The 22,805-nt window shown below is 48.0% G+C and overlaps 1 protein-coding gene across 1 annotated transcript; it reads right to left on the bottom strand.

Moving 5' to 3' along the window:
- Window positions 1-645: 645 nt before the first annotated feature.
- LOC149874011 (C-type natriuretic peptide 1-like) lies at window positions 646-11,089 on the bottom strand. Its single transcript, XM_090031577.1, has 3 exons — window positions 10,957-11,089; window positions 1,396-1,685; window positions 646-1,085 (listed from the first exon to the last, which is right to left on the bottom strand). Exons 1-2 carry the CDS (start codon window positions 11,053-11,055, stop codon window positions 1,413-1,415), a joined length of 372 nt encoding a protein of 123 aa, XP_089887703.1. The 5' UTR covers window positions 11,056-11,089; the 3' UTR covers window positions 646-1,085; window positions 1,396-1,412.
- Window positions 11,090-22,805: the final 11,716 nt, after the last annotated feature.

Genomic DNA, 22,805 nt, shown 5'->3' with positions numbered 1-22,805 from the left:
CTCTTAAGGAGGTGTTGTTGGAGATCAACACTAGAGTTTCTCAGGGAGCAACAAGGGGGCTCTTGCGCTGCAGGCCCCTTCAGCAGCTCATAGGACTCTCTGGTGTGGGACCCCCTCTCCATCCGATTGCTGAAGGGCAGCTATAGGGATGCAGACCCCTGGAACTACCCACTGGGGAGCCCCAAGTCCCAGACTTCCTGGGTATAGATAAAGCCTCACCAAGAGGGTGCCACCTATAGACCTTTAAAATTATAGTCAGTGGATTTTTTTTAAATTTATTCTTTGCAATAAATTTGGGTTTTGTGTTTACACTGCTTGTGAAGGAAGGGTTGTTGGTTTTATCGAACATCTCAGTGATTCATTTAGTCTTTCCCAGATAGTCTGAGTGGGGGCTTGAGCCGAGGTGAAATAACCCAAAATTGAACCCAGCCTTTGTTACTGCTGACAGGTGCTCAGCAAAAGGGTTACACTGAGAAGTTAGGTGGGGATCAGTCTGTCTCCTGGTCAGAAGGACTGGTGGACTCCAGGGCTTGGTGGGACACAGAGCTTTTTCACCTCTCTGGCTGCAACCCCTTTCTTTCACAGCACAGCTCTTTGTTACAAAAGACACAAGTTGAAGGAAATATTTTACAGAGAAGGTTTTACCGTGATAGAAGCTACTGTATTTTAATTGTTTAAGACAAAGCCACTATACATTTTTTCAATTAACAGGTTTATCCTTACATGTAAGAAGTCTTATAGAAACCCATACATTAATGCCAAACAGAAACACAGCAGCAAAGGGGCCTGTGCTCTTGCAAAGCTGCTATTCTGTGGGGTTGGATGATGATAGTTAAGGTTGTTAAGAGAGGTGAGGGGCTGGAGCAGCAGGAGATGTTGTGGGGCAGAACTGAGAAGCAATAGTAGAGCTGGGTGGGCTTTTGTGCCTAGCCCTCTTCAGACCAGTTACAGGCCCCCTGCTCCAGTTCTCCACTCACTGGCGGCCCAAAATGGGAGGTTTCACAAACATCTGACTGCTGAGATGTGAGGCCTGTTCTTGTGTGTCGTCCCAAATGAGAGGCTCTCAGGACCTCAAACACCTGTGCCTAGGAACACACAATGCATATCAGTCGCACACTAAGCTGGAGTCAACCTCTTCTCTGTGTGTCACCCATCCCCTCAGCTGAGAATAAGGCCAAGGTCCTTGACCCACTTTTACAAAGCTCAGCCTTCTGAGAGCAGAGAGCAGTGCAACCCCACAGCCCCTTACCCTCTTGCCCCCACAACACACTCCAATTTCCTCATCCCCTCCCCATAGCTGGTCTTACCTCCTGGTCCCATTCTTCTACTTCCCTCACCCCCTACTCTTCTTCCTGGCCCACCACATCCCACTCTCACTGATCCCCGACCCCTCACCTCTGCGCCCTCCAGAGCTAGCAGCCCAGGCCACTGAAGGTTCCAATCCGGTCCAGCTTTAGTCCGAAACAGCCCCTGGGATTTGTCTTCCATGCTCGCTCACCAGACAAAGTCCACTTGCGTTTGGCCAGTGTCTGGCGCCAAAGGGAGAGCCAGAAAGTGTTTGCTCCAGATGGGAGAAAGGGTGGAGCTGAGGGAAGCAACTGAGGTCCAAAACTTGACCCCTCCCTGACATCATCTTCAGCCAGCATGGATTCGGGATCTTGCAGCAGCAGCTGAGAGAGCAGTTTCTGAGAAAGGGAGACAGGCAGAGATAGACTGATAACCAGAGTGCCCTATCCTACTCTGCTTCACCTCCCTGTGGCCCTCTGTCAGGATTCCCTACCCCAACACTGAGCTCTAGGAACAACACTGCCCCACAGTGCCCATCCACTGACCCAAACCATCTTCTGACACAACCAGTTTGAGATCTGTCTGCCCTACCTGGACACAGAAGAATCAAAGGCTCAAAACACACAGCTCCTGTACATATTCAGTGACTTTAAGCTTGAATACAGATAGCGTTGGGGAAACTGTCCAGTCAGCTGCCCTGCCCCTGAGACATGCCCCCCCACCATAAGAGATGTCCAGACCACACAGTAGCAGGGCAAGCACCCCACTTCATCATTATCCTACCTTCAAGAGATTCCCCCTACTACCATGGAGAAGAGACTTCAGTCTTCAATTGTTGGCATTTTTACTGAGGCTGAGGGCAGGAATTTATTGGTGCCACTTGGGCTTGGGCAGGAGGGAAGGGGGCATACCATAGTTCTTGTTTTTACCACAGGGAATATTGTGTGGGTGCTTACTTGGCACCTACTCTTTCCCCCAAATAAAGATAAGGTTCTGTCAGATGTAGAGGCACTATTGAAAGAAGCATTCCTTATCTGTAAAGTTAATTTTTTTGGATAGAGTTTTTGGGAGTTTTTTTCCTACTCCAACCACTTGGGATGTGCTGGGTGAACCACAAAAGTCAGGAACCTCTGATAATTTCTGACTGCTGGAAGGCCCCTGCCATGGGATGTGCTGGGTCTGTCAGGATCTGAGGCCCCAAGGTCTGAACTATTTCTGATCAGTCAAGCTCCAGAAAATAGCTGCAGCAGGTATTCCACCATAGCCCTAGTTCAGGCTGGAACTGGACAAGCTAAATTGTACAAAGTCACCGTTAGTTCAGAGCAGGTGTGTTCACAAGGAACTGCTTTAAAATAGCTTTGGTCCTCTACATTGACACTGTAGCTTATCTTGCAATAGTTTTCCTATGTGAACAATCCCAATTTAATTGCCCCAAATGTCATGCAGTGGTAGCTTGGAGAGCAGGCAGGACAGGAGACCCTCTAGCTAAGGGGAAGCTAGAGAGAGACCTGAAAAGTGCAGGCAGCCTTTGCAGGCACCTGCAGAGAAAGGTCAATAGGGCCAGGAGGGCTGAAAGAGCACTTTGTTGGATTTAGGGAAGGGTCCTCCACTTTGTGTATGTGGACAACACACCTTGAAGAACTCCAGTTACTGGTAAGTAGTTTTGTTTTAGTAGCACCGATGCCAAGCAGCAGAGAGAAACACACACACAGGCAGGGTGGCACCTTAGAAACTGATTCAGAGGGGCATGAGCTTCTGTAGACAACAATCTACTTCACTGTGGGTCTGTCTTACAACACCCCCAAGGGGAAAAGAGTGGACCTTGAATCCCTAATGGTGTACAGGCCCTCATCTATCTGAAAACAGTTCCAGAAATTTGAAAGGCTGGTCTTGCACAGTAGCTGGGAACCTCCTTTGTTCTGACTACAGGAGTCTGATTTCCCAAGCTAGGCATTACAACTAGAAACCAATGGACATGACTGGTAACAGTTGCATCCAAGGCCCCCTGAAAGCCTGTTTTGGCTACTGGCTGCCCCTCAGTGATTAATGACACCAAACTGTCTCTTGTCAGGAGCAAGTCTGCAGTTATGTCATAGATTCAGAAGTCATGAGGGGTCAGGGAAGCTTGGTAGTTGGCAATCCTGAGTCAGAGACTCCTGGGAGAGTAGGACCCCTCACCAAATTGGTCCATCTTCAATTTCCTTTGTCCTCAACATTCTTGCTCACTTCTGTGACCACCAGGGAAGGATGGGGATGAGTGTACAGGTACTCAGTGCCCATGGAAGTGATGTATTTTTTGTCTGCCCTCCTAAAAGTGACGATTTTTGCTTATGTCTGGTATATCATCTTAGCTGGGTCTGTGATCAGCTCATTGATGAGCAAGGCCGGTCCCAGGGATTGCCCAGGGAGGGCAATCTCTCTGACACCTCCTCTGTAGAAATTTTCAGGGCACTTGGAAATCCCCAGTGTCCTATGAGAGTTGGGTGTTAGATGAATGGAAGCCATGCCTGGACAGAAGAGCTCCTTTGACTCTCTGGTTTCTTCTACAAAGAGTAAACATATCTGGTGCCTCAGGGATGACTCCAAGCTTGGGCTCTGAAGGAAGAGAGTCTTTCTGAATCCAGAGGGAGCTGTTGAAACCTCCAGCGCCAGACTGCCATCCTAGCACCAATGGGCAATTCATTGGCCACTAAGTTGACACAGTTTGTGGCTGATCAGTACAGCCTTTACATGTGCAGTGGCAGCGTGGGAGGCAGTAGTTCTCTGCTACGTGAAAGAGATCTCGAGTGGCATGCTGAACAAATGGTATTTGCTAGTGCTGAAGACAGGGCCTATACCAGAGGAGGTGGAAAGCCCAAGATTTGGTGCCAGGCCTGGCACTTTTGCTTAAAGACTTTACTGTAACTGATAAGTATATTTCTACCCAGAGAGAGGAAGCTGTTTGCTGTTGAGAGACAAGAGCAGCCACTCAGTGAAACAGGGGAGTTCCAGTTAAGGTGGGCCCCAGGAAAGCAAACCTGGGAGCATTGACAACATTCTGGAGCTCCAGAATAAGATGCAGAGGGGAAAAGTGTCCTGAGCTCAAGTGCAAGTCCTTCAGTGGCCTGGGGTGCTAGCTGTGAAGGGGTCAGAGGTGAAGGGTATGGGGGATCAGAGATCAGCAAGAGTGGGATGGGATGGGCCAAAAAGGAGAGATGACCACGTGACATTTCTAACGATATGAAGGAGAGCTATCCAACTTGTGGCCTACTGGCCAAATGCAGCCTACAAGGGATTAAATTGCAGTCTGCAGGTTCCTGCCCAGGCACAAGCTTCTCACACCACTCTGGCTGCTGCTACTACTGGGGCTCCCCCTTCCCTGCTTCATCTTCCTGCTCTGGCCCCTGCCATTGCGGACAGGACAGGGTGTCCTGTAGGGCCCAGGGAGTCTGTGGCCACTCAGAAGTTGGAGAGCCCTGATACGAAGTGTCAATCTTCTCTGTCTCTATATTTTTTTTTAATGTGTTCCTTTTGCCAAACTCAGACCACCCTACATGCTCTACTCTACTCCAGAACAGCACAAAGCAGTTGGAGCTTACAGGCCTATTAAAGCTGCTGTAAGATCAGTTTGTTTAATCAGAGCAGACTAAATGCCTGAAGTATGCACCCTGTTTTTACTTCCTCCTTGCCCCCAAATTCCCTGAGCCCTTCACATGCCCAATGCTGTGCACCTACACTGCACTCCCCATTGGTAGAATGAAAGCCTTTGCCCCCACCCCATGGCTTTTACCTTCTCCTGGGCTCCCTGTCGGGCAGACAAGATGCAATGGCAAGCCGTTATTTTTCATAACTGAAAATTTGCCTTGAAGAATTGTTCCCTTCCAAAATGGCCACCATGTCCTTGCTTTTACTTGCTAAAGCCACATAATGCCCTCACTGAAGAAGGTAACCCCTTAACCTGTGGGGCTGTAAAAATATTGAATCCCACCTCTCAAACTGACCACCAACCGTGGGTGGGTACGGGTAGATTAAGTCCGGCTGAAAACAATGGAGGATTGGTAGCTATCCTGAAACAAGGCATGTCACCATGAATTGCTCTATATTGGAAATATCAAGACTATGAAGTCCTGGCCCTGAGAGATGAGAAGAGGTCCCATGTTGGTATGATACATTCCTGGAGTGAACCATTTGATTCATTTTAAATTTTAAACTAATTAACAGATTTGCTTGTAGAATTCTTGGTAAACTCCGTACTTGAAGTACTCTGATGCTGGTGATGTAGGTTGTGTTATTCATACATACCAAAGAGGCTGAAAAAAAATAGAGAACACACAGCTGAGAACACACAAACAGGACTGGAGCTTCCTGGGCCATTGAGTACAGTCCATTGCATTTGTAGGCCAGTGTAATCCCAAGGAAACTCCAACATCATCACTTCAGAGCCTCTTACACAACTACAAGGAACCACATCTGAAATGGCAATACACCTTACAACATGCCATAGGTAAAAAGCAAGGAAGAGAAAGGCCCTGGCAGGATTCTGTTGCTTCATCACAGGGAAGTATTTAATATATTCTTGGGGACAAGGAACACTTTAGCCAGAAAACTCTGGATTTCCTTGCACCAGCAGAAGCAGCACAGCCCAGTCCCAAACCCACAGCCTCAGAAAAAGCTGACACCTTCCCAACTCCATCCCAAAGACCCCAGTAGAATTCGTGGGCCGGGGGAGGCAGGAATTCCTTCCTGGCCATAACTGGTGATCAGTAAAGCCCTGAGACCTGAGTTTACCAGACAGCTCCCTCACTACAGAGTTACCTTTATAGCCCAGCCTGAGAACCACATTGACATGACTCCACATCATACCCACATCTTGGTGACTTGTCCTATCCTTTCCATAAACATATCCAGTTCAGTCTTACACGGATGCATGTTCATTGCTTTCACTGTTTTGCTTGAAAGACCGTTCCAAAACCCCATCTGTCTGACAGAACTTTTCTCACTTCCAAACTAAATGTATCTATAGCCAGTTTGTAGCCATTTGCTCTTGTGCCTATGTTTCTCAGTCTAAGAAACTCATACCTTCCCTAATATTCATCCCACCTGCATAGGAGTGAGCAGATTTCCCTTCTCATTCTGTTTTGCTAAGCTAAACAAACCAAGTTCCTTTACTCTTTTTTCATAAGAAAAGACTTGTCCCCTTAATTTTCATGGCCCTTCTTTGAATCTGTTCAAGTAAATCTTTCATAGACACTGGTGACCAGAACTACACAGTGTTCTAAATGGGGTTCTACCTATGCCTTATCCAAAGGTACCAGTATTTCCTTGCCCCTCTGGATATACTCCTCTTAATGCACCCTAGGATTGCATTAGCTTTTTTTTTTTTTCTACAGCAGCATCACACTTAGGGCTCATGGTCATCTTCACCTTCAATTTCCTTATGTCACTCTCTTCCTCAGCTATATCGAGTCTATGCACTCCCAACTTATAGCTGAAAAGTCCTTGTCATTGCTCCCTTATTTCATGACTTTGCATTTTATACTATTAAACTTTATTCCATTTCTCATGCTCCATTTTTACAAGGTCTAAGGGTGTAGGTAAATATACATTTTAGCCACTTGAAGAGGGCTGGATGGGAGGAGAGGGGTGCTGCTGCTTGGGAGCTTTGCAACCTCTGTTATTCTGTAACTGTTATGTCTACATAATCCTGTAGTGATACAACTAAGCTGAACTACCCTAACTTTGACTCTGGTTTAATAGGTTTAAAGTTGGAGCAGATTTGCTTATACATCACAACACAGAATTGTTGTAGCCCAGATGAAGAATCTTCCAAAGGAAAATTCTTTTGTAAGTCCAGAGGAAGATTCGAGAAATCAAAGCCAAATGGGGGAAGAGCGAGCAAAAGAAATCCAACAATTTGTTGACAGTCATGACATGCAGAGCTTCTTCAGTATGACCAAGGCTGTGTAAGGACCAAGCTCTTGTGGACTCACCCTGCTTAGATCTGAGGATGGCAATACACTCCTCAAAGACTGCTAGAAGGAGCATGACCAAAAGTTCCTGAACTGAGAGTCAATGGGGACTGATAAAACCATCAAATCCATCTTGTAGCATTCAGTAAGGGAAGCTCTTGCCAGCCCACCCACCTCTGAGTAAGTCCACTGGGTCATAAAACAGATGAAGCATAACAAAGCTTCTGGCCCTGCTGGCATACCAGCTGAGGTCTTCAAAGTTGGTGGGGACTGTGGAGGATTCCATGCTGGCCTCCTCCATCCAAACCTCGTAAGCAGGTTTTTTTCCCCCTTTCTTTGCCATTGTCTCCACACCTGTCAATCAAACTGGGCTATGTAAGGGAAGACAGGTAACAGGATGGGGACTTTAGTTCCCTATTGACTTAGGAATGACCTCCTAATTGGGAGGGGAGGCAGAGCCACTGTCCCTCTGCCTGGTAATCACTGATGCATTTCAAATTGATTGGCTGACAGCCAAAATCTGCTGGCCTTTATGGGATCAGGTAGATGATGTTAGAAGGTCAATATAACCTAAGACTGCCTAGGAGGAAGGGGGACAGCCATGATGAAAACACTGAGAGCAGCTGACCATCTGCAGCTGTCTCTCTCTCTCTCTCAACACATGGACACACTATGAATGGCCCGCCTCCAGAGGAAAGCTCTATCAGCCTCTGGATGATACTTGTGAGTAAGCTACTTGAATTCTAACTAAATATATAGCTTGCAGCAACTCACATGCATGATCAAAGGCTACCCAGCCACCCTGTTTGCTCTAAGGTATTTCTCTGATATTGCTTTATCCCAGGGGTAGGCAATCTTTTTTGGCCGGAGTGCTGAAAAAACCATGTCTACCATGGAAGGTGCCAGAGTGCCAACATGCCAGAGCCCGGAGCAGCTGTTTGCAGCCTCCCAGCTGTAGCTGGCCCATAGAGCCTGGTCTGCTTGCAGCAGGGCTTGGAGCCTCCCAGCCGCCTGCTGGGAGCAGCCTGGGCTTTGTGACTGGCAACAGCTGCTTAGAGCCTGGGCTGGCGGTGGTGTGCCAAGCAAATGGCTTTGTGTGCCATGCTTGGCACATGTGCCGGGGGTTGCTGACCCTTGCTCTATCCTGTACCCTACTCCAAACCTACAATTGTGACAGGTGTGGTTTGTGTCTGAGCTGTCCTACATTCCTAGCATTCTTTTTAGGTGGTGCGGACTAACGTATCCTTCATGGTTCCTGGAAGAGATTTGCAGGAAAGCCCCTGGGCATTGGGGAAAAAATGGTCCAACATGCGAGTAGGAATTTGCTGTTACCTGCTTTTAAGACTCCCCAGTGATGCCACTTCCAGCTGGTAGTTATACCCCTCATAGCCCACCTGTTACCAACTTCCCTGTTTTATGTGGTCTGATTTGGAGGGTGCAGGAGTGGGAAAAAGCAGATAGGAGATGTAGTGAAATTTATCCAGGCTGCTGTCCTGCCTGACATAAACATCACCAAGCCAGGCTCCTTCAGTTACTACCCTCTCAAAAAAAACAAGAAAAAAAATCACTATCTTTGGTAGAGGTGCCCCATTTAGTAGCTTTCAGAATATGGAAGTGGGCAGCAAGGATGGCTTGGATAGGATGATCTTGCTTCAGGAAAAGGGTTGGACTAGATGATCTCTGCAATTCCCTTCCAGCCCTACCTTGCTATAATTCTATAAGCCACCTCTTCACCTCCCCCTTCCAAAGCATCCCATAAAACCAGGAGAAACACACAACTTATAAATATTAGAAAATCAGGACATGAATGACTCTAAAAAAGGCATAAGTAAGGCCATGCATTCTACTCAACACTTGCCACAAAGCCTTAAAATTTGCCCTTTCCCCCCACTTCTGGGACCCACAAACAGCCTACAAGGCTGAGCACTGCCCTGAAGCTCAGCAGAGACAGTGGAGGACAGTGCTGGGGAGAATAAGGAAGCCATATGTGTGTAAAACCCTCTGATCCCTGCTCTGAGGAACTGCATTCCCACGGAGATTGTATTCCTATACCCCACAGTCCACATGGCTGTCTACTGTTGGCAGCAGGAAGCAGAGACAGAGGACTCTGTAAGAGCAAGGGGAAGTGACAGGCACAAAAACACAAGAGACAGGAAATAGAGCAATTTAGAAACAGCCAGAGGAAAGCCACCGGTAGGCAGAGGATAAAAGAAGTGAAGGACACAGGTACTGTGACTCCCTAAGTTTGTGCACGGTTAATAATAATTATATGCTAAATATGCTAATTAATTCATAATGGAGTTTAGTGCATAGCTGTGCTGTTATAACTTGGCTCACTACTGTTCTGTGCTGACCACATAGAGCTGGTGATGGGTGAAACATTTCATAGATTTCATAGATTTCATAGACATCAGGGCTGGAAGGGACCTCGGGAGATCATTGAGTCCAGCCCCCTGCCCAAAGGGCAGGAAGTCAGCTGGGGTCATAGGATCCCAGCAAGATAAGCATCCAATTTACTCTTGAAGGTGTTCAATGTAGGAAACAAACCATCACTATAGCCTACTCTCATGCACATCAAGATTTCTCATGATCTCCCTCTTGCTTCCTCTTTGGGAAGGGTGTGTGGTGGGAGGCGAGGAAACCGGAAGAACAAGGTTCAGCTGAAGAAGGATGTGTCATCTGCTGGCCCCTGCTCAGACTCTGGTTATGTTGCCTGGGACACAAAGATGGTTCAGGGGAGCATGTGCACAAGAGTACAGACTGGCTCTTGGGGTGAAAGAAAATGGCAGGTATTGTTCACACATTTCACTTCCATGGCAGCAGGTTCTTGAGACTACACATGGAGAGAAGGCATTTTTATACTTATTTCTTCAGTTACATAAATTATATCAAATCAGACATTTTACTAACTGAGGTTTTCTGAAGAAAATGCACACTGAAAATGCTCAGAAGACAAGTCTGGGCCTCATGAATATCCTTCCTAGACACCTGTCACCTCCATGGGCTATATATGTAATAATTACTGGTATTCATTAAGAAGTTTGGCATGGCATTCCCTCTGAAGCAGACCTCTAGGCTTAAGAGACTACCAAGCTGATTCAATATGGCATTTCTCATAGTCCAGCATCCTGCTGTGACCTGAGACAAAGACTCCCTGCCCCAAAACAATCCACACACACTGAGTGTCACCCAGTCACACTGGGTGTCCCTTTTGTTCAAAACTGACACGCGGCTGGATTTGAATCAGTTCCTCAGAGGTGGAAAGCTCTGTATCCCATTCTGTGAGACTGCTCAGCCAAGTCAATGCAACCATTGACCATAGGTTGGAAGAACTGGGGCTGTTTAGTTTGGAGAAAGGAAGACTGGGGAAAGATTTGATGAGTCTTCAAAACATGTTGTTAAGAGGATGACAATTGCCTTCTGTATCCATGGGGAACAGGACTAGAAGCAGAGAGTTAAAATTACACCAGGCTGGGTATTAGGAAGCCATTTCTTAACTGTGAGGGTGGCTCAGCACAGGGACAAGTTGAGCCTATTTTCCTATGTTATTAAGGAGAAATTATAATGTTGCCTCCATGTCTGGTGAGAAAAGAAAGGCAACTTTTGGCACTGAGGATTTTGAACCTGCCCTCTACTTCTATCGATGACTAACAAAGAACAACCAAGTATCATCTCTGCCATTCCCAAAAGTCTCCCTCTGACCCACCACAAAAACTCCTACCTGTAGCCGCTGTCCTGGTAAGGACCCAGTTTGAACGCTGGCAGAAAGCGCAGCCAGGAGAAGCAAGCAAAAATAAGGCCAATGCCGGAACCCCAGCATCTTCAGCTTCTCCAAGGACTTGTGGGAGGTGAGGAGGGAGCAGGTCTGCAGCATCTGTATCAGATGCAATCGCTGTCTCACTTTGGCTGTTTCCTTTATAGCTGTAGCTTGGGCAGCTGCTTGGCCCCCAGCTTCCTGCTCAACTACCCCCTAGTGCTCATTAACCTTTCAGCCCCTTTGTCTGTGGTAATATATTTCAGGGTGAGCTCATACGCCTCTTCTTCCAAAGAAAAAGAGCACAAAGGTGTTTACCAAATGTCAGTAAAGACAAATGAGAGCAGAGCTGCAGCTAACTCTGATCAGGAGTTGGGGAATCTAGATGGCTGGCAAGAGTCAAAAAGCAAAGCTGGGGAGGGATCAGCATGGCTCAGAGCTGAAGCCACTTCCAGAAGAAGATGCAAAGCCTCCCGTGTACACAGGGAAAGTTTTCAGAGGCCAGTGGCAGTTACGGTTATGACACTGATCTGCTCAGGGGGCAGTTCCCAATTGCGAACCCAATTCTGTCAAAGCCAAACTGTCTGACTATAGCAAACACCAAGTTTGTGGGAAGGGTGCTGTGCCAATGGGACTTCCAGTTCTAGTTTTTTAAAGCATATTTTGCAGAGTTTCTGCATCAGGGAGCGCACAGAAACCTTGTTTCACCAGGAGTGCCAGTGCTCCAGCTCTTGTCTACACCTGCAGGGGGCACACTAGAGCATGAATCCCAGTATCAGTAATGGCAGAGCACAGGGCCCTTGTGGTTGTCTTGAGCTATTACTCAGCATGCAACATCTGGTGATCCCAAGCTGAGTTTCCAGAGCAACCAGTCTTGGACGGATCTCAGCTAAGGAAGCACTAGGTTGAACTCACTTTCTCAGGCTCAGGCACACAATAAGGGGCACAGCAAAGCAGCAAATTACAACCTCCTAAATCTTCAGCTGATTAGCTTTCCCCATTAGTTTACTTTTCACTTTTACAATGGTTTCCCACTATCTGTGTGAGACAATGAACTCACTGCTTGGAGACCAAGGTGCAGAAGTGTGCCTGGATGTACAAAGAGAAAACAGTTTGCAGAGCTGGTGTGGGAGAGGGAGAAATAGCACTGAGCACAGGAATAGCTGTGTTGTGGGGCAGAGCTAAGGGGCAGCAGTAACACTAGGTTAAGAGTTGCCCCATCTTGCCTTGTTTCCATATCACTGAGCAAAGTAACTGATACAAATGTTGAAAGAAACAGCACATTCTCCCAAGGGCTGCTTGCTGCCTTTGCTGAGGACAGCAGTAAATTAGCACCCAGCCCTACAGAGTCAGGTAACAGCCGGAGTTCTGACACTTGTCCTGTCTTGTTTCTCCTCCCAGTTATGCTGCACTTTTTGGTGCAGCTGCCAGGACTCCTCAAAAGAAGAGAAGAAGCAACAGTGCACATTAGTAACATTTCTTCATCTTTCTGTCCATGAAAAGAAATGAGCAGCACTGATACTGAGGCCAGGTTTTTTGTTCTGTTAAGCTAACCTGCAAGGGGTACAGCTTAACAACAAAAACAGCCCTGCCCTAGTTTCTTGGAGGCTTTTGAATACCAGCTAGTACAATCCAACTTCCATGCAACCTGCTTGGTGCCTGCAGTACAGATTATTCCCCCGCATGGCTGGCCATGTGAAACCAGTGACTGTGAGAAATTACATCTTGGAGCATTGCGCAACCTGATACCTCAGTCATTACCTAAAATGAAAAAAAACTATACAACATAAGCAGAGAAAAGAAGAGGTTAGACCTCACAGTAATGGGTTTAAACAACATTCTCTGGGGAGGGCAAGATGGTTCAAGTCACCATGCCCCAAAAGATACGGTAATCCAAGAACCCCCCAGCAACTGGGGCTATTCAGGATGATGTCAAAAGATCATATAAAAATATTGAGGAAACTAGGGAAATCAGGGATGAAAACAAAAGACATGGCCTTTGACACAAATGCAAAGTCAGGAAGGGAAGAAAGACCTGGTGCAGTTCCCCTTTTGGACTCGAGGGAAGAAACAGAAAACTTCATAGAATTCTGTAAAAAACATTCTCTCATTATCAGCAATACTTATTTTGAATAAAAGGTAAGTACAATACTCACACAAGAGTCTCCAGGATGAAATGTACAAAAAGAAAGGTTACTTAACCAGTAAATGGCTGTTCTGTCAGATGTGGGGTCCACAAACACATTCTCATGGTGGGAGTGTCTGATGCTTCTGAAGACTTTTGCTTTACCAGCACCTATGGAGTGCACTCCAGTCCTGCCTGACACTACAAGGATATGCGGCAAAGTATACCTCCTTTTCATTAGTTACCTCTGGTGTATTTGACTTTGAAAAAGAGGGGAAAGACAAGGTGTGAATGAGCATATGGAAAATGCAGCTCAAAGACCACCAGTACGTAATCTTCCTTTGAGTAATTGCTTACATATACAATCTCATTCCAAAGCACATATCAGGAGATTGGTCTTACATAACAGAGGCTATAGACACATCCAACAAAACATTACATCTTCCTTGGGACTTCAGCAATGACATAATGCTTAAAGGTATGTATTGAGCTCTAGGTGGGCACCCTGCAGCTGTCACTCAAGGAAACATTTTTCATGAAGGCTACAGAAGTAGCCTGAACGCTGGGGGAATGGCCCTGTATCACTGAGGGCAGTTTCACCTAGGATTCTAAAAGCATAGTTTTACACAGCTTGACCTCCAGTTGGATAGTCGCTGACCATCCAGGGCTGATAGCACTGAGCTTTTCGATCACTCCAATAAGGACAAACAGCTGTGAAATAGATCTTGTCCTGTCTTGTTTCTCCCATTAACAGGGATCCTAGTTTTGCCGGATAAAAAATTGCAAATTCTCTGACTAAACCCCCAAAATCCATGATCAAAACAAAAGGCTGGGTATCAGTTGAACACAATATTTTACTAATATATTTACAATTTTAAAGCAATTTGGAAGCCTGCTAGTGCTTCAGTCACTATAATAGAATAAATTCTAAATACCTATCAATTTTGGCATTTGATTTTAGGTTTTTCATCATGGAAAAATGAGAGTTTTTGCTGCTCCCCTCACTTGCCAGGACACAGGTCCAACAGTTGTGAGATTCTAGGCAGAGGCCATGCACCTGTTGCAGAGGAAGGCAACCCTCCCACCTTCGTCTGTACCAAACTGACCAGGGGAAAATTCATTCCTGAACCCAATGTAGCATCAGCCTGACCCTGAGCCAGAGAACCTGTAGCTAGGACTGTCCAGGGTTGAGTCTCAGCAGGAGCATTGACACTGAACAGTGGTTGACCAACTTCTTGAACACCTCCAGTGCAGGAGAGTTCACAGCTTCCCTGGGTGTCTGTTCTACTGCCCCCTGCTCCAACTTGGAGTCAAACTGGAATTGAACCATCCCTGACCCGCAACCCCCAAGCCCTGCCAGAGGGGGCCCCCAGCCCCCTGCAAGCCCCACTTACCTTAGGCTCCAGGAAGAACAGTGATCCTGAGCCAAGCCTTGGGTGACCAAAAGCCTCAGGCCCTGCCCTTCCCCTTCTCCCTCCCTCTCCGGACAAGGTTGAGGGTTTGCCATCATTTTTGCAACTAGCTCTTGCAGGCTGGAACTCTGCCACTCTGGGAAATCCACGGGTATCTCTGCTAAAAGGAAATATCATTTTTTCTCTGATAAAGGGGGTAAATCCATGGTTTTCTCTGATTTTCCATGGGAAATGGGAAACCTGGATCCCTGCTGGTAACCTATCACTTACTGCCAGAACTCATCATTTTCAAGGGGCCTAGCCATACTTTGTAGGTTGGCATAAAGCAGGAAATCCCCAAAACCAGTTTCTGAGTAGCCACAGACTGAACCTTTCCAGACAGACATGACATCTAGCAAAGGAAAGAAAGCAAATAATAGATAAGATCAAACATAGCACAAAAACCTGAAAGGCCTTGAATTAGAAAATCTTATAAAAGGATTTAAATTAGAAAATCCAAACATACTATATCATACCTTATTCATATTAATAGAAATAGCTGAGGCAACCAAGTGTAGTTTAGTTTTTAATACATGTATTTGTGTTTTATTTGTCAGTTTATCTAAAAACTAGGGCTGTCAAATGATTAAAAAATTTGATCACAATTAGTTGTGCAATTAAAAAAATTAGTCGCAGTTAATCGCTATTTTAATCCCACAGCTAAAAACCTCAAAACTATGTGCAGAAAAGCTCAAAATTATGCTAAATTATGCAGGTCTAATTAGTTGTGGGGGTGAGTGTGGAATGTACGGTAGGGGGTGAGCGTGCAGTGGGTTTGGAAGCTGGGGAAGGGGGGAAACCTTGCACACCCTGACAGGATGCAGGGGTACTGTGGGTCAGGAGTGAGGGGCAGCAGCAGGGCTGGGGGGCTGTGGCTTGGGAGTGAGGAATGGACAGACAGACAGACACACAAACAAAGATACAGACACACACATAGACAGTGCTGCTCCTGTAAGTCTGTGGAGAGGAAGGGCGGGAGGAGAGGGAAAGGGTGGTAGGGGCAGACTGAGGCCTCCACAGTGAGGGAGGGAGTAGGACAGGGGCAGAGGCAGGCGCTGGGTTGAATGGGACTGAATGGTGGGGGCAGAGGGAGGGCTGGGTAGTGGAACAGAGCCATGGGTGGCTCACCTGGGGTGTGTGTGTGTAGGGGGGAGGCAGCTCCCCACCACTGAGTTCACTCCCAGTGGAGGCATGGGGGGCACATGGCCTCCCAGATTTGTGTGTGGGGCAGAGGCAGGCTGCCCGCTGTGGGCTGGGGCTGTCTGCCCTGCTGCCTTTGCCCTGGGAGCTATGTGATGCCATGTTGTGCTTCCCGCTGCTGGGTGAGCAGGGGATGTGTGGTGCAGCCAGCATGCAGCAGGCAACCCGCTTCTGCCCCACGCACAAATCCAGGGGGATGTGTCCCCCATCCCTCCTCCAGGGATGTATACACAGCAGCAAGGAGCCACACCCTCCCACACCCCTGGAAGACCCACCCTGGCCCTGGGTCTCATTCACCCTGCCTGCCCCTGCCCCACTCCCTCCCTCACTGTGGGGCCTTGATCTGCACCCCCACCCCTTCTCTCTCTCCCCATCCCTCCCCCTCCACAGACTTCCTGGTGTGGCACTGCTCTACACACAGTGTGCAGGCTGCAGCTGCTTGCATATGTCTGTGTCTGTGCGTGCCCACCAGCCCTACTAAAAACCTAACAGCCTTATTAGTGAACACCATACACCAAGGCAAAAAGAAAACAGGGTGATGGTAAGCATCATTCCATGATGGTAAGGGAAGGAGATAAGAAATCCTGGCCTCCAAAACTAACTTTCACAAGAACATAAATTCAAACTAATTGAACTAATACCTTCCAAGTCTATGAGGGAACTGCTTCTGTTAAATTCCAAAAATTTAATGAAACAAAGAAGTTTGAATAAAAAGAACTAGGGAACATCTATTAAGCTAACCCATCTATAAACACAGGGTATGGACTAGAGAGGAAAGGGGAGAAGTATACAAATTAAAGATCTGCTACCAGCTTGCATGTCATTTCCTGTGTCTTCTTGAATGGTAAAAATATGTATTATGTTGTGAGGACAGCTAAACAGGCATTGGAATGGTTGCTATTCTGCTTTTGGGGTGTGATGATAAAAGACCAGGCTATAGATTTGTCATTTGCCTCTTTTCCGACTGGCTGATGATAATAAAAGGAATTGTAACTGTACCTTAATTGCATTTCTAAGCTTGCAAAAGAGGTCCTGATCATAGATGGGCTGTAGTCTTACTTCTCCAGAAGCCAAATGGTTCTGAGTTTTTGCAAACAATGGAGATTTCCTTAAAGATTTATTTCTAAGAAGGTAGCAGGCCACTTTTCTCTTTGACATTGACCGAATGCAGCAAAGCTTAACCTTAGGAGAAGTGAGCCCTCAAGAAAAATTCAGGGAAGTTGATTTGCTATCCCAAATTAAAGTCTGCATCTACACTGAGAAGAAACTTCAGGATCCTCAAAAGTCACTATATGTCTATGTAGAAGGTAATGCAAGGGAGATTCATAGGTTCATAGATTGTAAGGCCGGAAGGGACCTTGGAAGATCATTGGGGTGTACTGGGAGGCCTTTGATCTTTTTCACAACCCCTTTTCTGCTGATATGATTGCATAGCGTCCATGAAGGCTGGTGTTATAGGTAGGCATAAAAAGGTGCACAGGCTGCTGTGAGCTCAAAGTGAGTTCTCATCAGTGAACGTCAGACTTGGGTCTCATCGTGGAACTAGGTCATTATAGTTGTTAGGGGTTGGAAGGGACCTTACAGATCATCAGGTCTAGCCCCCCGGCACCTGGGCAGGAAAGACGGCTGGGATCAGATGACCCCTTGTGCCCATTATTTCTTGTTCTTCCCTGGGGGCTTTGGTAAACAGATGCTCCCCCAGGCCCTAATGTACACTCTTGATATATTTATAGGCTGCCACCAAGTCTCCTCTGAATCTTCCCTTCTCCAGGCTGAACAGTCCCATGTTTTTTAGCCTCTCCTCATATGACCTTGTTTCTAGGCCTCTAACCATGCACATGGCCCTCCTTTGGGCTCTCTTGAGGTTTTTTACAAGCTTCCTGAAGTGCAGTGCCCAGAACTGTATGCAGTACTCCAGCTGTGGTCTCACCAAGGGTGAGTAGAGGGAGGGTGACATCCTTAGCCTTGCTCGAGATGCCTTAGATGCATGGTAGTGTTTGATTAGCTGTGCCAGCTACAGCATCACACTGGTGGTTCATGTTCATTTTATTGTCTATCACAATACTCAGGTCTCATTCAGATGTGGTGCCAGCAAGTGTAACAATGCTGAACCAGTAAGAGAAAGACCTTTAAGTCCCCAGAAAACAGTGGGCTGATGGCTGAGAGAATGTGTGCTACCTATCAATGGACAAGTGAAAGGCTGAGACAGTAACTAGGGCAGGGATGGGCAAAATATGGCCTGCAGGCCAGATCTGGCGCATTAGTGGATTGGATCCGGATTGCAGTGGCCCCCACAGAATTTTGCACGAGGCTGAGGCAGGCCCAGGGCAGCCACTGTTGTGCTTCTGCCTGCCCTTGCCAGCCTCAGCCCTGGCTAGTGTGCAGAACTGCTCCCAGTGTGGCTCCAGCCACCTGGGTGCTGCTTGGCCCCCCTCGCCTTCTGTGGCAGCTTGTCCTTCTGCTCCGCTCTGGGTTGTGGGGGACGCTGAAGCCGGCCAAGGGTGAGTGGAGGTGGGCGTGTAGTGGAGCTTGCTCGGGCGGTGAAGTCCGCAGCTGCCCCCATGGCACTCTGCATGTGGCTGAGCCCCACTCATGGCAGCCTGCAATGTGCTTCTGACTGTGCCCCCCAGCCCAGCTCCAGTCAGTGCACACAGCGTACTGGCAGGGCTGCTCCCAGCAGCTCTTCACCTCTAGCGGCAGATCCTTCTCCTATTTCTGCCCCTACTGCACCACCCTGGCAAGGAAGAAGTTTTAGTCAGGCAGTTCCTGTCCCAGTGCATAGGGCTCCAGCTCCAGCTCCCCTTCCACTCGCTCCATTCACCTGGCATGATGAACAGCTACCTGCAGGCTGGCGGCAGGTGGAAGGTGGCCAGGAGCTGGAGCCAGAGCCCTGTCCTCAAGCAGGAGCTATCTGGCTGTAGCTTTCCCCCCTTCCAAAGTGGCGCAGCACAGGCAGAAGCAGAAGGGGCTGCTGCTGGAGGCAAGGAGAGCTGAGCAGCACCCAGGTGGCTGTAACCACACCAGGAGCAGCCTTACTCATAAACTGTATGTTCTGGCCAGGCAGGTGTGCAGCCCAGGCTGCCCTGGGTGGGAGGGGGCAGGACTCAGCCCCATGTGGAACACTTTAGAGACCACACCACCTGGGCAAGCTCTGCTGCCTGTGCCCCTAGTCCCCCCTGGCCAGCTCCAGCTTCCCCCCATCATGCAGTGGTGCAGCAGGGGCAGGGGCAGGGGCAGGAGCAAGGGTGGCCACTGGGGGCAAGGGGAGCTGAGTAGCACCTGGGCAGCTGCAGCTGCACTGGGAACAGCCCTGCTGGAAGCTCTGTCCACTGGCCGGGGCTGGGGCAGGCGTGGTCAGGAGCAGTGCTGGCTGCCATGGGCCAGTCTTGGCCCCATGTGGAGTGCTGTGGGGGCAACTGCGGGCTGGATCCAATCAGCTGGCAAGCTGTGTTTTGCCCACCTCTAGGCTAAACTGTTTTCAGTGAAGGCAGATGACAGAACAAGGAACAATGGTATCAAGTTGCAGCAAGAGAAGTTTAGGTTAGGTGTCAGGAAAACACTTTCACTAGGATGGCAGTAAAGAACTGGAACAGGCTACCCAGAAAAGGTGTGGGATCTCCATCCTTGGAGGTTTAAAGATCCCAGTAAACAAAGTCTTGGCTAGGATGATCTAGTTGGGGATGGTCCTGCTTTGAACAGGAGGTTGGATTAAATGACCTCCTGAGGTCCTTTCCAACCCTCACTTTCTATAATTCTATGATATTAGTAGATAGACTGGTGACTTCCACAGCTGCAAGTATGGCCTTTTCAGGAGGATGGTTAAATATTAGGAGAACAGGGCTGGAAGGAATATCAAGAGGTCATCTAGTCCAGCCCCTTGCTCGAGGAAGTAGACTATCCCAGCCATGTGTTTATCTAACCTGCTCTTGAAACCTTCTAAGGATGAAGGTTCCCCAAGTTCTCTAGGTAGCTTGTTTCAAAGCTCGGTCACCCTCCTAGTCAGACAGTTCCCCCTAAACTCCACCCTGAATTTGCCCTGCTGAAGCTTGAGACTATTACTCCTAGTTCTGTCCCCTACAGCCACAGAGAAAAGCCCATCCCTGTCTTCTCTATAAATTGCCCTCTGGGTATTTGAGAATTTACCAAATCCTCCCCTAGTCTCGCCTTCTACAGACTTCTGGAAGTAGTTAATGTTCTTGGTGAAAAAGTCTGTTGCATCTTGTGACAAGCAGTTTAATGATAGGTTTTATGAACCCAATAGCTCTTCAGTTTGGTATAGAGGTGCAGTGATACATCGGTCTAATATCAGATTGGCATTGATATAAAGAAAATTGACGGCATTGGAAATGGGCTTTTTCTGCCTGATGTGGCCAATAAATACCCAATGTATGTGTGCAGCTAGAGCGCAGCACGTAGCCATCAAGGAGTACAGCCCAGCAGTGTGGAGAGCTGCATCCAGCTGGTAAGTCTGTAGTGGAGGAAGGGGAGATGGGAGGGAAGGGGTGTGTAGGGAGGCAGATCAAGGCCCCCATGTGAGGGTGGGAGCAGGGCTGAGGCAGGCACTGCCCAGCTGGGTGGAGTACAGGATGGAGCTATGGCTCATCTGGGGGCCGTGATGGGCAGCTCCCACTGCTGCACACATCCCAGGGGGACATGGGGGCATGTGCCCCTAAATCTGCATGGGGTGAGGGCAGGCTGCCGCTGCAGGCTAGGGCCAGGGTGGCACCAGGTTTTTCCTGGTGGGGGCTGGGCTGGGCTGGGCTGTGCTTGGGGCAGGGTGGGGCAGGCATGGAGTGGCAGGTTGGGGGGAGCTATGGCAAATTTTGGGGTGGCTGCAGACCCCCCCTCCATAACCCCCCTCCCAAGCGCCACCACCACCTGCCCAGCCCCTGCTGAGAAGAGCTCAGTGCCACCCTGGCCCCAGCCTGCTCTGCATGCAGATCTGGGGTGCACACAGTGGTGGGAGTCCCCCTTTCCCTGCCCCCTCCAGATGAGCCGCAGCTCTATCCCACACCCCATCCCAGCTGTGCAGTGCCTGCCCCAGCACCAGCCCCAGCTCCACTCCCTCCCTCACCATGGGGCCCTCAATCTGCCCCCCACACCCCTTCCTCCTCTGAAATCGGATCGGGATTGGCCAATATGTCTCCTCAAAAATTGGCTATTGGTATTGGCCCCCGAAATCTCTATCGGTGCACCCCTAGTTTGGTATGATGGGTCTACCAATGTTTCCATGTTTGTATATCTTAGGAACCAAAATGTTCGTAAAGTGGGGAAAAGGGGATCAGTTTGTATGGTTTATCTTGAAGCTGATACGGAAAATAATTGATGTCTTTGAGTTCAAACGTGAATATTGGCGTGGGAACTCTCCTACATTCTTTATGGTTGTTGTTATGCAGCTGTCTGTTTGATTTATTGATAGTCTGCAAACTTGAGGACTATGGCTCTCCTTTGCCTGCTGTTTGATTGTTGTTTTGTTATTGGATCTTAAAGGCTGTATGACTTTTCTCCTGGAGTGATTGGTGAGTCTCTCTGAGAGTAGTCATTGTGTTTGTAGAGGATTTCACTGTTGCATTAGGAAGAAAAGAAGTCAGTATAGTGGTTCAAGGTATGGTTTTGACTACTGGGAGGTGTCCATGAAGATGGTTTTCCATTGACCTTGTGGAAAGAAGGTAGTCAGATGTGGTTTTCTTCCATTTGTAGTATATCCTATAGGTCTGAAAGGGACCTCAGGATCTCATCTAGTTTAGTTCTGAATGGAGGAGCAAGACCCTCTCACCAGGAACCTCTCTCCTGCTGGCACTAAAAAGCTCAATCAGCACACCCCTGTCAAAATCCCCATCCTTGGTTGCAGCCAACACCCAGTGCTTCTGAGGAAGGCAAAAACAAGACCTGCGTGGAAACCAGTTCAACAGCTGGAGGTACCCAAACACCCTCAACACTGCACTGCAACCAAGGGACTGCAAACACCATGCAAATGAACCAAAGAGACAGAACTTCTGTTCTCCTGTCCTCTGTGAGCATATGCCAGCTCCTTTAATCCTCTTTCATAACTAAGCTGGTTGCGGAGCTCTGCTTCATTCTCTTGCTGCTAACCATGGTCCTCTCTAATTTCCAACTGCTCTGGGCTGCAGAATTCATGGGAAGAGCACGTGTGCATGCATGTGGCAGGCCTCCAACTGTTGCTTTTCGTGGCACATTCCAGACATTGCTATTTCAAGAATTCTTTAAGACAAAATCAGTGGAAAAATTCTTCTAATTCTCCAAATTTTAGTATTCCACCAGGTCTTCTACCCAAGCAGAAGTTTCAGCCTTTGGAGCATGTGGCTATTCAGCTTGTGAAAGGGAGTGATGGGGTCAGGGAATGATGCTGGTGTACTGATCCTTGTCCATGAACCACTCAGTCTCTAAAATAAGAAGCCAAAGTGCCTGATATTTTACAATTGAATTCCAACCTTTCTGACCAATCATTTCCAAAACAGTGCAGTTTCTCAGAGGGAAGATCACTTTCTCATTCGTAGCTGTAACCACAAGAGAAGAGCCAGGTGGGAGTAAAAATATTCAATGCTTCAGAAGGGCACTTGTCTACCTGCTTCACTGCTGCGGAATGGGATGGAAGATGCTGAAGTTTTCCACACCACCATTGCAGGGTCTGTGACAGTGTTACCAATGAGCAAGGTTAATTCAGGCATGCTTCAGCATATTCACCAGAAGGTGGCTGGTCCATGCACCTCTTCTGGGGAGACTTTCAGTTGCTGAGCAAATTTCCTTAAGTCATCCTGGAAACCCAGTATCTTGGGCAGGTGGGGAATAGAACGGTAAACTCGAGACTCAGCACCATGGGACTCATATATTTTGACAATCTCACAGGGTGACTCAGTCAACAGGGAGACACTGGTACAAAGTGCTGAACTAGAGAAGCCTCCCAGATTTCCTCATGTAGATGGCGAGTAGGGCTGTGCGAGGCTTCGGACTGTGCTTCGGATCCAGAGAAGCTTTGGACACTTTAGTGTCCAAAGCAGTGTGTCCGGATTGAAGCGCTG

This window comes from Crocodylus siamensis, chromosome 1 (genome assembly GCF_052110815.1).
Source record: "Crocodylus siamensis isolate JL-2025a chromosome 1, ASM5211081v1, whole genome shotgun sequence".
Classification (NCBI taxonomy): Eukaryota; Metazoa; Chordata; order Crocodylia; family Crocodylidae; genus Crocodylus; species Crocodylus siamensis.
This window is presented reverse-complemented; position numbering and strand designations above follow the sequence as displayed.